The sequence below is a fragment of the Anolis carolinensis genome, chromosome 1, assembly GCF_035594765.1.
Source record: "Anolis carolinensis isolate JA03-04 chromosome 1, rAnoCar3.1.pri, whole genome shotgun sequence".
Taxonomy (NCBI): domain Eukaryota; kingdom Metazoa; phylum Chordata; class Lepidosauria; order Squamata; family Dactyloidae; genus Anolis; species Anolis carolinensis.
The window spans coordinates 59,971,992-59,987,713 of record NC_085841.1 but is presented as its reverse complement, the minus strand read 5'-3'; the positions used below and the strand labels follow the sequence as shown (position 1 = coordinate 59,987,713).

The 15,722-nt window shown below is 37.8% G+C and overlaps 1 protein-coding gene across 1 annotated transcript in view; it reads left to right on the top strand.

Annotated features, from left to right (window-relative positions):
- actn2 (actinin alpha 2) overlaps positions 1-8,057 on the top strand; it is a 72,499-nt gene extending 64,442 nt beyond the window's left edge. The window contains exons 18-21 of the mRNA XM_062975252.1: positions 336-482; positions 4,269-4,334; positions 4,825-4,983; positions 6,303-8,057. Of these exons, the coding sequence (XP_062831322.1) occupies positions 336-482; positions 4,269-4,334; positions 4,825-4,983; positions 6,303-6,461 (531 nt within the window). The 3' untranslated portion in view covers positions 6,462-8,057. The remainder of the gene's footprint in view (positions 1-335; positions 483-4,268; positions 4,335-4,824; positions 4,984-6,302) is intronic.
- Positions 8,058-15,722: the final 7,665 nt, after the last annotated feature.

Below are 15,722 nucleotides of genomic sequence, written 5' to 3'. Positions count from 1 at the left end.
TGTATCTATTTTCAACTTTCTCTACAAACTGAAATCAGTTGAAGTTGTAAACTGTGCTAGCTACAGCTTTTTTTGGAATATTTATGAGCAACAGCAAATGCTTATAAAAACTTCTCATAACTAAAATGAATAATGAGGACATACAGGACAAAAAGGTCTAAGTAGGTACTAGGTATATTTCATCTGAGTTATTTTGCTTGGCTGTCTCCTGCAATAACACGGTCATTGTATTTATACCCTGACAGGTGTACTAGATGACAGCCTCAGCATATTTTCCAGTCTTTTGGTTCTCTATTAATCTTATATTTGAAGCATTTCTGTTTTCTGTATAATAGCATATCCGTGTTGGATGGGAGCTGTTATTGACCACTGTTGCCCGAACGATCAATGAAGTTGAGAATCAGATCCTTACAAGAGATGCCAAAGGAATCACCCAGCAGCAAATGAATGAATTCAGAGCATCATTTAATCACTTCGACAGGGTACGGTATTCTTTTTTTAAAAAATGGGCTGTGTATTCCTGAAACTATTTATACATTCTTCAACTGCTTTACACATTTAAATGAAGATAGATCTTTACAGACAAGTTTATTTTAAATAGCCAGGAACACACAATAATTTTAAAGAATTCTTATTACATATCTTCATGCCCTATTCACATCGTTTTCTTTAAGTCAATATATTTGGAATGTCTCACCCCTGATCAACCCACTTTTCTTGGCATTTCCCCACTGCTGTGACTGTTTGAAAACAAAACATTTCATAAGGTACCTTCCCCTTGTCACGATTTTATTCCCATCTCTTGATTCCTGGCGGTATATATTTTTCTCCCTTTGAATCCTAGATAGGTTCTTCATTAGTCAAAAAGCCATACTTCATTTCAGGTGTTGATTTGATAAAAATATTTTGTTTAATTTCAATACAAATACACTTTTTTCAGGATGTAATGTGATGTAAAATAGCCCACTATTTACTGCAGTTTTCTTTTTAAAAATAGTTTTCGTAAAATAAAATAATAATAAAATAATAAAAATGTTATTTGTATTCCACCCAATCTCCCCAAGGGGACTCAGGGCAGAATCCAACAGATGAAAAACATTCAATGCCTCACCACAAGTGCAAACATAGATACATTCAAGACCCACCCAATCCCAAAGCAACCCAACATCAAGCAACACATATCCATCTATTCAAATGAGATATGATGCGGCTATAATAATTAGTGGGGCTTTTTGTGATTGGTTACCTAGTCCAGGTGGTCACCTGATCATTCCTGCCTCATTAGATGTCTTTCCTTATTTTTTTCCTACATAAAACCATGGTCTTACCATTTTTTAAAAACTATTTTTTCATGCACTTTACCTACAGCAATATGTACATTTGGTGATTGTGTAAAATGAGTTTTCCATCTATATATATAAAAGAGTGATGGCATCATGGCGACCCACAAAACAACAAAACTACAGGCCACCCAACCTCGAAATTTGACAACACAACCCATCATCCAGGCCTCTAGGTTGATACAACAAAAAGAAAAGAAAAATAAAGTCCTAATTAGAGAGAGAGGAATAATTGCTTTTATCCAATTGCTGCCAGTTAGAAGGCTAAGCTCCTCCAACTTGGTCTCCTAGCAACCCAATAAAAAATAATAAAAAACACTAAAAAATTAATACAATAAAATACTATAATAACAGAAAATAACTAAAAATAATACAAGAAAATAATAAAATATAATAAATAAAAATATAACTTACAATAAAATTAATAAAAAATGCAAATAAAGTCAAATAAAATTACACAACAATTTTTAACCAATACCATCACCACTTTGCCACAGCAACGCGTGGCTGGGCACAGCTAGTTTCCTATAAAATCATAGTTTGGAATACTCCTTTTAAAAAAGTAATTTATTCCTGTTTCTCATTACAGTGTAATGGTTATTATAATGGTGTAATATTTTTCATGATACTGTTTAATTAATTAATTAACTGTGTTGTTACGCCATACTAGAAATTGCTTTTTCGGTTACTTTAAAAAGCCTTGGTTTGATAAGAGAATAAGATACAACTTTGAGATTGGCATACGAATATTTATGTCAACATGCTTCGGAAATGTCCTTAAAACTTTTAGAAGGTGCCAGGAACTCATTACTCCTTAAACCAAAAGGTAATTATCATTCCTATTCAACATGTCACCTTTGAAATAGAACTTTCTTCCCCTCTTGTTTGTTAGCAAGAACATAAGCTTTTTGTAAGTAACAGTGATACTTACTTTCAAGATGCACATTGAGCTCTTTCATATAAGATTGGGAAACTGAATGTATTTTTATCAGTAATTTGCAATGGGAAATCCATACATCTTTCCTAAAGTCCATGCTGTTAATATGGTCATGAACATTCAATCATTTATATTGCAAAATATAGTTTTACTTCCCTAGCAAAAGAATAATGTATTAGCATGTGTAATGTAATTGCAATTTAGGATGTGTTTGGGCTGTCATTAGACCCATCCAATATATTATTTGTGACATGACATGATGTGCACCAGACCTCCCCATTCCCAATGTGTGTGCCATTTGGGAAAGTGCCTACACTTTCCCAAAATAAATGTAAAGTCAGGTGCTGTGGGCTTACAAAATACTTACAAGTTGGGGTTTGATTGATCCAGAGTACTTGGATTCTAGTGGGCATTTGGGGATTACTTCTTTGCTTGTTTGTTATCTGCCAGTAGGATTTCTCTCTCTGACTTTTAAGCATGATAAATACCTTAATCTATGCTTGTGAAAATAACTCATATGAAGAAATTCTTCTGTCTTTTGTTTGATCAAAACATGTTTAATGAATCAGAATAACCTTGCTGAAAGCCTCTGATTTCAAGGTTGGATTTTAGCTGTTAGTTGATGTTTTTATTGTTTAGAACAATTACATACCACTTTCAGCAAGCCTTCAGGATTCTTTCCAAAACAAATTAAAATACAGAGACTGCATTCAGCTTAATGATATCGAAGTCTCCACTGGTGTAGTTGAAAGACCATTGTGCAACTGGACTTTTCCAACCAGTTATCCCAGTGCAAGAAGAATGGCTTACGAAGATCAGTGAACTAGCTGAGATGGACAAACTGACTATGTTAATTATGAAGAAATCTTTGATCAACTTGATATTATAACCTTTCAACAACTATAGGATTTATGAATTAGAAGAAATTACAAATGAAAAAATATGGTTATATAATATCATTTAAACTTAAAGGGAGTATGTGAATGTGAAGTTCATAGTATTGTTTTCTTGTTTATTAGTTTAGTGTATGTATGCACATGTAAGTATATGTTTTGTGTTTGCACTTTGATACAAGTTTGCAGTTAGTTTTTGTTGCTAAAATGTGGCTCTGCAGTTTTAGTATTACAAATGAATATATTTCTTCTCAGTATTATTTCTGTCTTTGATTATGTTCTCTTTTTTAAACTTAAAATTACTGAATTTTTCAGCATAGCTATTTAACAAAGACTAAGTAAAATGCAGAGACCTAGACTTGGCTCAATGAAATGGAAGTGAAAATCCCTGCTAGTGCACCTCTATGGTGTTACAAAAGACCATTGTGTAACTGGTTTAACTACCAGTTGTACAATCACTTGTGCAACCTTGGCACAACAGCCTGAGCAATAAACTCTGTACTGATCTTGTTAGCAACCTTGTGCTAGCTTTGAAAATGTGCAATTTCTTGTGCTGTGGACTTTGCTGTACCATGATGACATGATTGGATATCAGCCGGAAGAGACAGCTCCATTCATCTTGGTCCCTGCAAAATTATGCATGAAATAAAAATAATTGTGGTATTCCAAGTTCAGATAGTTTGGAATATATTTACAATGTCTCTTGAACAAACCAACCTTTCATACAGCTGCTTTTCTTCATCTATATTAAAATGCCAGAATTTTTTTTTAAAAAAACCCTATGTTATACCAAAGTAGGCTATACCAAGTGATTTTGGCTCACGCAGAATATTAACCCCCTCTTTCTTCTTTGGTTGTTTGCTGTTATGTAATTGCCTCTTTTATAGCATAATTGTAACGTGTCTTTTATGTAAGCTTTTTCTTCTTCTTTTTGCATCTGGTGGATCTCCTTGGAATTGACCTTGAATGAACATCTTGGGTGCCATGCACCTGGTGATGGACTTTTCATACTTATCTTTGTGGAAATTATGATGGCTTCCCTCCAATGACCAAAACCTTCTTTGCTGCATTCCACATATCCTCTCCTCCCATCAACAGAAGAAGAATGGGCTTATGGACCATGATGATTTCAGAGCCTGCTTAATTTCAATGGGTTATGATTTGGTGAGAATTTTACAATGTGATTATTTCCCTATAGCTTTCTATGCTTTGCAGATACAATCATAGAGTTGAAAGCAGTCCTATGGGCCATCAGGTCCAACATGCTGCTGAATGCAGGATCTCCAGTTAGTGTTCCTAGAAGGTAGCTATCTAGACTATTTTTGAATATACTCATAGAAGTAAATCCCACTACCTCTCTAGGCAGTTGGTCAATTGCCAAACCATTCTTCCTGCCAAGATATTCCCTGAAATGTTCAATCAAAATCCACTCTCCTGTAACCTAAAGCTATTAAACCTAGCCCTCCAAGGCAGAAAAGAGCATATTGAACAAACCCACACATTCCTCTTTGTGGCCTTTCTACATGTATTAGAAAAACTCAACAATAAAAATGGCACATCTGACTCCCAGTAAATTACATACTATGAAACCATGCACTAATTCCTTCTTATGTTTCCTTCCACTGTTAACTTTCATGATTGTCTTTGAATAAAGGGAGAAGCAGAATTTGCCCGAATCATGTCCTTAGTTGACCCCAATGGCCAAGGAAACGTCTCCTTCCAATCTTTTATTGACTTCATGACCAGAGAGACTGCAGATACTGACACGGCTGAACAAGTTATCGCTTCTTTCAGGATCCTAGCTTCAGATAAGGTTAGTGTATTTTGTCTCCAGGTAATGGAATTTTCCATCCTCATTGTTCTGTTTACAAATTCTACTTCTGCAAGACTGCAGAGTAACCAAATGCTAAGAAATTGAACAATAGACTGTAGCCAAGCTCAGAAACCCAAGGCATAAGATATTTTTGATAAAAGGTAACAATTGAGCAGTTTTGTTAAGCTGTGTGAGGAACTCTAAACATGGGTTAAAGATTACAAATTCTGCTATTGGAATAAAGATTGTACTTCAGAGCTGAGGAGGGTTCTGAAAAAAAAGAAAACCTTTGTTTTTGTCTGGAAATGTGTTCAAGATTGAGTTCAACAAATGGGGATTAACTAATTATGGATTAATTTTGTGGATACGGGGCCAGAAGCTGTACTGAATGAAGCCTTCCTGCCAGTAGTCTCCAAATTGTTACCATTTAGCAAATGATCCATAGGTGTTCTTACTATTCTGTATAATTCTGTGGACACTTATTTATCTTATTCGTATCCCACCTTTCTCCCAACATGGGCTCCAAGGTAGTATGCAACCCTTTAAAAGAACAATACAGTTTAAAAACTGACTAACCATGTGGCAAGAGTGCAGACCAGGATTGAAGCAAGGCTGCTAAATGTTTGCATGGTCAGTGCTTCTTCTCAGGGACCCCTTAGCCTTAAAGGAATTGTGTTGGGTCAGCAGTGCCACCACTTGGGTTTAAAACAGCTGGAGTAATTGGTTTCACTCTGGTTGGGTGGGGCAGTATTCAAGAAGATGTGCTGGGCCTGGCTCTCTGAGCTTCATCTCATCCTTCCTCCCTATATTTGTGGGCTTGGGAGGGGGCATGACTGTATTCGTCATAATTTGGCATGGGTCATGGATCCAGGATTGGGTAGCCAATGTTTACCAGGCATTGGTTTGGTAGGTGATCCCCTTGAGGGACTTGGGGAGTGTGTTGTGAAGTGATTCTTACCCAGCATGGGAAGAAAATTTGGTCATACCCACTGGTGACAGAGACCATGTGAGGATTTTGCCCAGTTGGACCTTTTAGGCTATTCCTGAGGGATGCGGCTCATCAATCAACAGGTGGGTTGGTTGATGTCTGGATCCAGACCCATGAGTGCGACAGCCCTATCTGCATCTGTGACAAACAAAATTGTAGACTGTTTTCTTTCCAGTATATTGTGTTTGCGTAGTCTGTTAATCTCTATGTGAAGCAGATCTCACCCCTCAACATGCAATCTCTTTAAGCCATAGCCTAATACATAACAACTGTGCTAATTGTGAAAAATAATTAACAACTCCAAATAAATCTTCCGTTTATGTCTTTACAGCCTTATATTCTTTCTGATGAGTTGCTTCGAGAACTGCCACCTGAACAAGCACAGTACTGTATCAAGAGAATGCCAGCCTACAAGGGTCCAGGAGCCGTTTCTGGAGCTCTGGATTATACCTCATTTTCCTCAGCACTGTATGGTGAAAGTGACCTGTAACCAGAGTTGGTAACAGGGCTGGGAATCATGTAGCTCTTGAAATGATGTTAAACTGCAACTCTCAAAAGCCTTAGCCAGTATAACCAGCTCTGAGGTTATAATCCAACAACAGTTAGGGGGCCAGACAATGCCCTGTCCTGAACTAGTTAGTTTTTAAAACTACATAAAATGTTATAGTCTCCTTGAAAAGTTTGGTCAGCTGGAAATGTGTTCAAGATGATAAAATATCAGGTTTTAGCATGTACATGCAGCATGTAACAACAGCATAGATGGGGAGTATATCAGTTGTAGTTCTGGGTAACATTGGCTGAGTAACTCACTGTTGGCAAGGCCAATGTTACTCAGAATGGTGGTTTGTGGATTGAGGCCAATCTGTGAGTGATTCATTTCCAGGAAAGGAAGAAGCAATTATAGTGAATGGGCACAAATATGGCCTACTGGGGGAGCAGGAAATTGCCAGTCCCTGAAATAAGATAAGCAATGAGCTAGGCTGAACTGAGGCTCAAAAGCGTTGCAGTTGGGCATTTGTTGGGCCACATGTTCCCCACCCCTGAACTATATCAAATAAGATGTGCAGCATCAGTATGTTTTTGTTATTTGTATTACCTGTGCCATTATAGATATACAAGGCCACATTGACTCAGCAGTAACTAGTTGGTTTTTTAAAGAAATTTCAAACCCATAAGAAATATTTCTCTCGCTGTCAAGTTAGGAAGCCTCAGGAAAAAGTAAAAAAAATTGAAGCCCTTTGAAATTCTAACCCTACATAGCTTTAATATTTAGGAAATGTTTTAAGAAAACTTCATGCTTTACGTGAATCTTCCCGTATCTCCCTCAGGCGCCTCCTTTTTGCTTTCATGCCAAGGTAATGCTTTCATCTACTGATATCAGATTTGCAATGCTTCTTGAAGATGGAGCTGAATATGCAAGAGAAACAAGAAAGTAAATCAAGCCAGATACAAAACTATGGAACTTGATTTTACTATTTTATTAAGATGAAATGTATTTGAATCTTAGTTGGGCTTTTAATTAGCATGAAGTCACAGATCCACATGAATTTATTGCGCATAGATCCGGATGGTAATTTTAAAAATTTAGCATTGAAAGCACTACCTGGCTTTTGACATGGCAGCTAAAAGGACACAAATCTGATAGGTTATTTTAAGAAAGCTCTCTGTGTCTGTGTTAGTTTGCTACGCTTGGTCTTGATTAATGCCAAATGTCAGGTTTATTTAAATTACACCTCAAAATACTGTATGATGCTTTATTGCTAACAATCTTGATCTCAGCAGTCATTAGAGCAGGGATAGGTATTCGTTGACCTTCAATTTGTTGGCCTGCAACTCCTATCAGGCATTGCCAGTCAGCCAATGATGAGGGATTGTCCTCATCATGTGGTTGTCCTGATGTTTTTAGACTATAATTCCCCATCACTGCGGTAGAGCAATATCTTTTCTTTAAACTTGAAACCTAGTAAGCATAGTAAACACCATTCAGTGTAAGCAAACTGCAATTTTCACAAATGCTAATGAAAGCTTTACAGTCCAGTACAATTTAAATGTGCCTACTAAATAAAGTCTGCTTTTCAAACCTTGATGATGATTTGATTGTTGATATTCTTTCACAATATATTCAAAAATATTACGGCATGCCTTTTTAATTTTCAATAATTTTGTTGTGTTTGCTTTTTCAGCTGTACTAAGCAAGCCACGGGGCTACTTTTTTCAATACTTCTCTCACGTGAGAAATGCAGAAAAGTTTATCATTAATATTACTTATCATGACCAAGTTCCAATGGCTTATTTTTTGGGTTTTTTTGTGCCAGCAAAAATGATACTTCTTATTCCTCTTCTGCTGTAGCCTGTAGAGCAGTGGTTCTCAACCTGAGGTCCCCAGACGTTTTTGGCCTTCAACTCCCAGAAATCCTAACAGTTGGTAAACTAGCTGGGATTTCTAGGAGTTGTAGGCCAAAAACATCTGGCGACCCTAGGTTGAGAATCACTGCTGTAGAGCAAATGAGAAGGCTAAAGGAGAGAAGAGGCCCAAAACCTGACAGGAGTTGTGGGATTCAGAATAGAATAGAGTAATTGTCATTGTACATTGATCAATGAAATTAAATGCTTTCCCCAGCATACATCACATCACAACACACTCACCCCTCCACACTCCCACCACCACCACACAGCCCCTAATGCCACATCAATGTGAAGCCATGGAGTTCAATATAGTTACAGCTCCAGCTGCCTCTTAGTCTGTTTGTTCTTGCCTTTGTTACCCTGTACCGTCTGCCAGATGGTAATAATTCAAAAAAGTGCCTTCCTATTTGCCACTGTGTAGTTAACAAACCATGCGCTGATGCAGTAGGTTAGGACACTATAGCACAATGGTAGTAAGTCATCAGCAATTCTTTATTCCGTTGTTGGTTCCTTAGAAGTCTCGGGTGGTGCAGTCTCTACTGGGCCCTCTTAACCAACACTGTCGTATGAGTGCCCCAGGTCAGATCCTCTTTAACAGTGATACCCAGGGACTTAAAACTGGCCATCCTCTCCACTTGGTCCCCATTTATGACCAAGGGCTGGATTTCTGGTCTGTTCTTTCTGTAGTACATTGTGAGCTCCTTGGCCTTATTGATGTTAAGAATCAGATTATTGTCCCTGTACCACGAGAGCAGCCGATCAAACTCATCCTGATAAGCAGACTCACCCCCTTATATACAATACACTGTCAGGTTCTAACCATTACACCCCACGTTTACATTTCAAAAAGTGTCCAAAGCAGCTCAGATATACTACTAAAATACAACATTATAATTAAGACATAGAACAAGGCAATTACGCATTCCAATAAAGAAAAATAATCTGCTATCTTCCTTCCAAGGCAGTGATAAGGATCAAACTCTTATTTACAGTCCAGTCCTTTGGGTATTTACTCAAGCATTTATCTAGAAATTTCATTGTGTTTAAGAGTACATAATTACCAAGCAAATACACTTTGGTGGTTGTTGCAATTACTATTAGGCCACATCATTCAATAGGCTGCAAAATGTCTAAGGGCAGTTCTGTCTAAACAAAGGCATAAGAATGTGCATTAAAACTTTGTTTTAGTCATACTATAAGGTATGCATTGCATCTGATTTTTAAGACAAAAATAGAAACTAATAGTTCTCTTCAATTCTGTAAACTTGAAAAGGACGAACAAAAAAATTCTCTGTCAGCTCTGAACAAAGTGCTTCCAGTTAATCAGCAATATCCCATCTCTGAGGAATGCTAAAGTCAAAAAGCAGCTAATAGAAAGAAAGTATATGGGTCAAACGTGCACAGTTCATAGAGAATATCTATTATAGGTTGAATATCCCTCACCCAAAATACTTGCAACCAGATGTGTTCCATATTTTGGAATACTGGTATATACATACAATGATATGTATATGTTGGAGAGGAGACCAAAATCTAAACACAAAAAGCCCCAGTGCTGGTCATTGGTTGAAATAATATATGTCTGTCTATCTGAACACAAAATTCATTTATGTGTCATACATTTTATATGGCCTTACAGCAATTGCATATACAATACTTTTAATAATTTCATGCCTGAAAAAAGGTTTGTGTACATTGAACCATCAGAAAGCAAAGGTGTCACTATCTCAGACTTCCATGTCTTATGCAAGGCCAATGCTGGTTTCAAATATATATCTTTTCTTTTAAACACACACCAGCCACTATGACTGCAATCCTGATACTTCATTTTCTCTAACATCACTATATGATAGCTGGAAGCCACTGGCACCAACAGAAAATTGTCCTTGCTAAGTACTTTTTGATTTGTTGAAGAATTTTCTACTCCAAGAAGACTGGAGCACAAATTAAATCTGGCCTTCTAGGTAGAAAGCAAAAGCAAAGACTTCATGTTGCATTTTTGCAGTATGATGCATATTGCTTTCTTGTGTCTCTCACATATATTTGTAGTGCAAAACTATAGAACAGGGGTTTTCAAACTGTGCTGTGCAGAACCTTGGGGCTCCATGGGTGATAGTGAGGGGCTCCACAGAGCCATGTTGCTTCCCGCCTCCTCTTTTCTCCTCCTGAGAAATGCACGGAAATTAAAGTTTGGAGCTACAGGAAACAGCAGCAGCAGTGTCCTCCTGGGGCACACCTCCCCATGCCTGATTGATATATATATATATATACACACACACACACACACACACACACACACACACATTATATATAATATACAATCTAACTTATAAACATTTATTGGGGTGCCATAAGAAACATTTGCTTCAAAAAGGGCTCTGTGGCTGAAAAAGTTTGAGAACCTCTGCTATAGATGATGGTGAAATGTATTTTCCTCTCCCTAACTTTTTAATTGCAAGTAGAAAAACATTTGTGAAAAAAAATTGGTGGACATCATACAGATCCTTAAAATGTTTTCCACCAGCCTCCCCAACCTTTCCCCTTAGCTTACAGGGTCAATTCACACATTAATGGTCATGCATATTCCATATGATTAAACCATTTTCACTTCTACAATATGACTTCCTCGGTAATCGAACTTGTAAATTAATCCTGTTTACTTTCCAACATGTTGTTGTGTACTTTCAAGTCATTTCTGACATGGGGCTGATTGTAAGGCAGATCGATCAGGCTTTTCTTAGAAAGATTTGTTCAGAAGGGATTTGCCACTGTCTTTCCATGAGGCTGAGATTGTGTGACTTATCCAAGGTCACCCAATAGTTTTCATGGCCAAGCAAGAATTTGAACGCTGATCCAACATGCTATACCATGCTGGCTCACATACCTTCAATATCTGATCACGAAACAAAGCACACTAAATGAAAGATAAGGAGGTGAGGAAAATCGTCTGGCAAAAATATGTCTTTCATGATTTTACATATTCATGACCCATAGTGTCTGAGACAGATGATGGGGAAAAGTAGGGGAGAATTACTGGCAGGAGAAATAATTAAACAATTCTTCTTGTATGCTTCTTCTTCTCAACTATACTTCAATTTCAAAAGGTGAATTTTGTCATATACAAGCTAATTCTGCCTTTAGAAACCACTTGAATCATCAATCTCTGTTTCTAGAAACCAATTGGTATCTTTTTCAGTCATTACTGCTTTTGGGAAATATGTGTGTACATAGAAAGAGTATCAAAAATACAGTTATATCTTGAAGTTAATATGCTTGATTCTGTACTATTAATTCTAGAACAAATGATTGTAGAGGCCTATTCTGGATCCGCATGTTTTTTCACAGTGAGGACATACATTTCCAGATGGAAGGTGGTCCTGGCAAGGGTTGGCTTGACGCACCTTCCTCTTGACACGTTTCTCCCTTTCACTCCATTGGTGCCTCTTCGAATTCGACAGCACTGCTGGTAACAGCTGACCTTCAGTTAGAACACTCGAGATCCAGGGCTTCCCAGTTCTTGGTGTTTATGTCACATTTTAAGCCCATCTCAGGAGCCCCCGTGGCCTAGGGGATAAAAGCCTCGTGACTTGAAGGTTGGGTTGCTGACCTGAAGGCTGCCAGGTTCGAATCCCACCCGGGGAGAGCACGGATGAGTTCCCTCTATCAGCTCCAGCTCCATGCGGGGACATGAGAGAAGCCTCCCACAAGGATGGTAAAAACATCAAAACATCCGGGCGTCCCCTGGGCAACGTCCTTGCAGACGGCCAATTCCCTCACCCCAGAAGCAACTCAGGTTGCTCCTGAAACGAAAAAAAAGCCCATCTTTAAATCTCTTTTGTTGTTCAGCAACATTCAGTTTTCTGTTCTTGAGCTGAGGATAAAGATAACTGTTTTGGGAGATGGTGATTGGGCATTCGGACAATGTGGCCAGTCCAGCGAAGTTGATGGCAAAGGATCATCGCTTCAGTGTTGGCGGTCTTTACTTCTTCCAGAACACTGACATTTGTCTGCCTGTCTTCCCAAGAGATTTGCAAGATTTTTCAGAGGCAACGCTGATGGAATCTTTCCAGAAATTGAGAGTGACGTTTGCAGATGGTCCATGTTTCGTGGCATACAATACACAGTTAGAAGAACAATCGCTTTATAAACAAGCATCTTGGTTTCCCTACATATCTCCTGATCCTCAAACACTCTTTGATGCATAATAAATACTGCATTTTCAGGGCTCAGACGGTGATATTATGTATGCTATATGCTCTCTGTGTGTGATACACACATACGCTCAGAGATACTCTGGCCTGTTTGCCACATTCTTTCAACCAGCAGTGGGAAACAAGGGACTGCCTGTCAGAGATTTTTGCTGAATCAAAATAAAACTCCTTAGGAACTCTGCTATTTTTAGTTAAATATTAAATGTCCAGATGCTTTAAGTTAATCACTTATTACTAAAGTCCATCATGTGTACCTTCAACATATGGCAATACTATCACAGGTTTTTCTTGGCAATGTTTCTCTTAAGGGATTTATCTTCCCTTTCCCCTGGTCAAAGGGGCACGCTGACATTGAAGCATGAATGAAGTTTTACACCACTCTAAGTGCCATGGCTCAATGCTATGGAATCATGGAAATCGTAGTTTTCACAAGGTCTTTAGTCTTCTCTGCTAAAGAGTGCTGGTGCATCACCAAATGACAACTTTCTTGAATCTGGCAGTTAAAGTGGGGACAAACTATATGCATTTTGCAGTGCAGATGCACCCGAAGTCATACAGATACATACAAGTTTTATATAATTGTGTGGATCCATGACTATGCACTCACATTTCTCAATCTCAATGTCATTTTCTCTGGCCTTCCCTGCAAAGTTGGCAGCCATGTAGACTTTAAATAACTGAATTGCAGCTCCCAGCAGTCCTTGCAGACATAAACAATGGTGAGAAATGCTAGGAGTTACAATACAATCGCATTTGGCAAACTCTGTGATTCCGACCCGACTGTCCCTGTTGAAGTTTATCTTGGCAATTTAATCTTCTTCAGAGCATCACTGTATGACAGGTTTACTATACACCTTGGGTTGTTTCACAGGCCCTGTCATTCTTGTTTAAAGCACCTAGCAACACTTTTCTTGTGTCTGGCACATACAATTCTGGCTGCAACCAATACTGTTAGAATGCTCTCATTGTAATTAAGCTTATAATCTGGATAAAAATCAACATGTGAGGAAGATGTGATTTACTAAGACTTAAATACACACAGGAACTGGCTGCAAAGCATTAAAAGAATCAAAATGAAACAGAATAAGAAAATATCAGTGGTTGATTACAGTAGTGGTAAGATAAAACCACAGCTCTTGCAAGCGTTTCCAAGGGTACATCTACACTGTAGAGTTAATGCCGTTTGACACCACTTTGATAGCCATGGCTCAGGGCTATGAAATAATGGGAGCTATAGTTTGGTGGGGTACTAGCACTCGGGCAGAGAAGGTTGAAAACCTTGTAAACTACAACTCCCATTGTAGTTATATAAAGAGCATCAGAATGGTGGAGCATAATGGAGGACGATGGCAGTTGGAGTGCAGCAAAATCCAGAGACCAGTGTCAATGCCAGTTCCAACCTAGCCTGATTTGAGGCTGATGAGATTTCCAGCTGGCCAGATCTAGGGATGATGAGAGTTCAACCTGACCACATCTAGAGCTTATGGGAATTGCAGCTTAACCAGGCCTTGGGTAATGGGAATTCCAACCTATCACATACCATTTTTAAAAAGGTCCAATTACATATACATGGGTATACATTTTAATAGGCCCATTCATAAAAACGTAAAGCTAACAATGAGTAATTCTAATAAACAATATTAGAATATACATACTTGGGCAACGCTGAGTACACAACTCATCTTGTATAAAGATGCGTTTTACTGATGTATTTGGGAAGTTTGGTAAAGAGTGTCTCTCAATTGGCAGAATACTATGGGCCTATCTATCTTTTTTTAAATATTTTTTATTGAAGTTTCAGAATTATACAGTGGTAAAAGAAAAGTGGGGGGGGAGGAGGAATGGAGATAAACTAAAGGATAAGAATAAGGATAACTTGGGGAGCTGAAACTAAATTGCTTTGAGGTAAGAAGCAAAGGAAAAAAAGGAAAAGGGGAAAAAAAAGGGGGGGGTAGTTATGAGGGACGACAATATGGAAGAGGGCCCTAACCAGTGAGGGGGGGGGGAAGGGGGGGAGTGACTTCCAATCGGTTAACTTCCATCTTCCTGACATATTGGTTACTTCATCTCGACATGTCTTGAATGTATTCTTCGAGGAGCGTCCAGTTTGTCTCCTTCATTGGTCTTCCAGTTGATTTTTTCATCAAAAAGGTCAATCTATCCATATTTTTAATGTCCATTAATTTCTCCAGCCATGATTCTTTAGTGAGGTTTTTCTTCTCCTTCCAATTTCTTGCTATCACGAGTCTGGCCGCTGTTAAAGCATAAGTGAAAACTCTCTCCTTGTTACCTTTTTCTTTCTCTGGCATAGTCTTTTTCTCTTCTTTATGGTTATATAGATCTAATAGGTAGTATTCCGGTTTACATTCAAATTCTAATTTTAATATCTTTTTACATTCTTTGTGGATTATTTTCCAAATTTTTTAAATTTCTTTACAGTTCCACCACATGTGGAAATATGACCCCACCTGTTCTCTACAGTGCCAACACCTATTGTCCATGTCTTTATACACATGTCCTAGTCTTTTGGGTGTTAAGTACCATCTATGTATTTTTTTTTGCCAATTTTCTTTTAAGTCTGTCGAATAACATAATTTAATCTTTTTGTTCCATATATCATTCCATTCATCTATGGTTATCGGCCTTCCTATATTTCTGGACCATTTTGTCATTGACTCTTTAACAATTTCTGTTTCTGTATTCCACTCTAATAGTTTATTGAATATAATTGTTATAATTTTCTTTTCACTTTTAAGTAAATTATCCCAGAACGTGGTAGTCGTGCTAAAACCTATCATTTTATCTTTTTTATAGTATTCTTTTAGTTGATAATATTGTAGCCATGTAATATTTTCATAATCTCTTTTAATTTCCTCCCATTCTTTCATAGGGGGTGTAGATCCTCTTGTCTCTGTTTTTTTTTATTATTTCAGAGTATATTGGCCATTTTTGCCAGCCGAGCAATCTTCGTTGTGTTGCTTCTAAAGGTGACAACCAAAGCGGTGTTTTCTCATACAGGAATCTTTTGTATTTTAGCCAAGTTGCAATTAGGGCTGATCTAATAAAATGGTTTCCAAATTGTCTGTCTATTTTAATTTTATCTTGCCATAAATACCCATGCCACCCCCACCTCA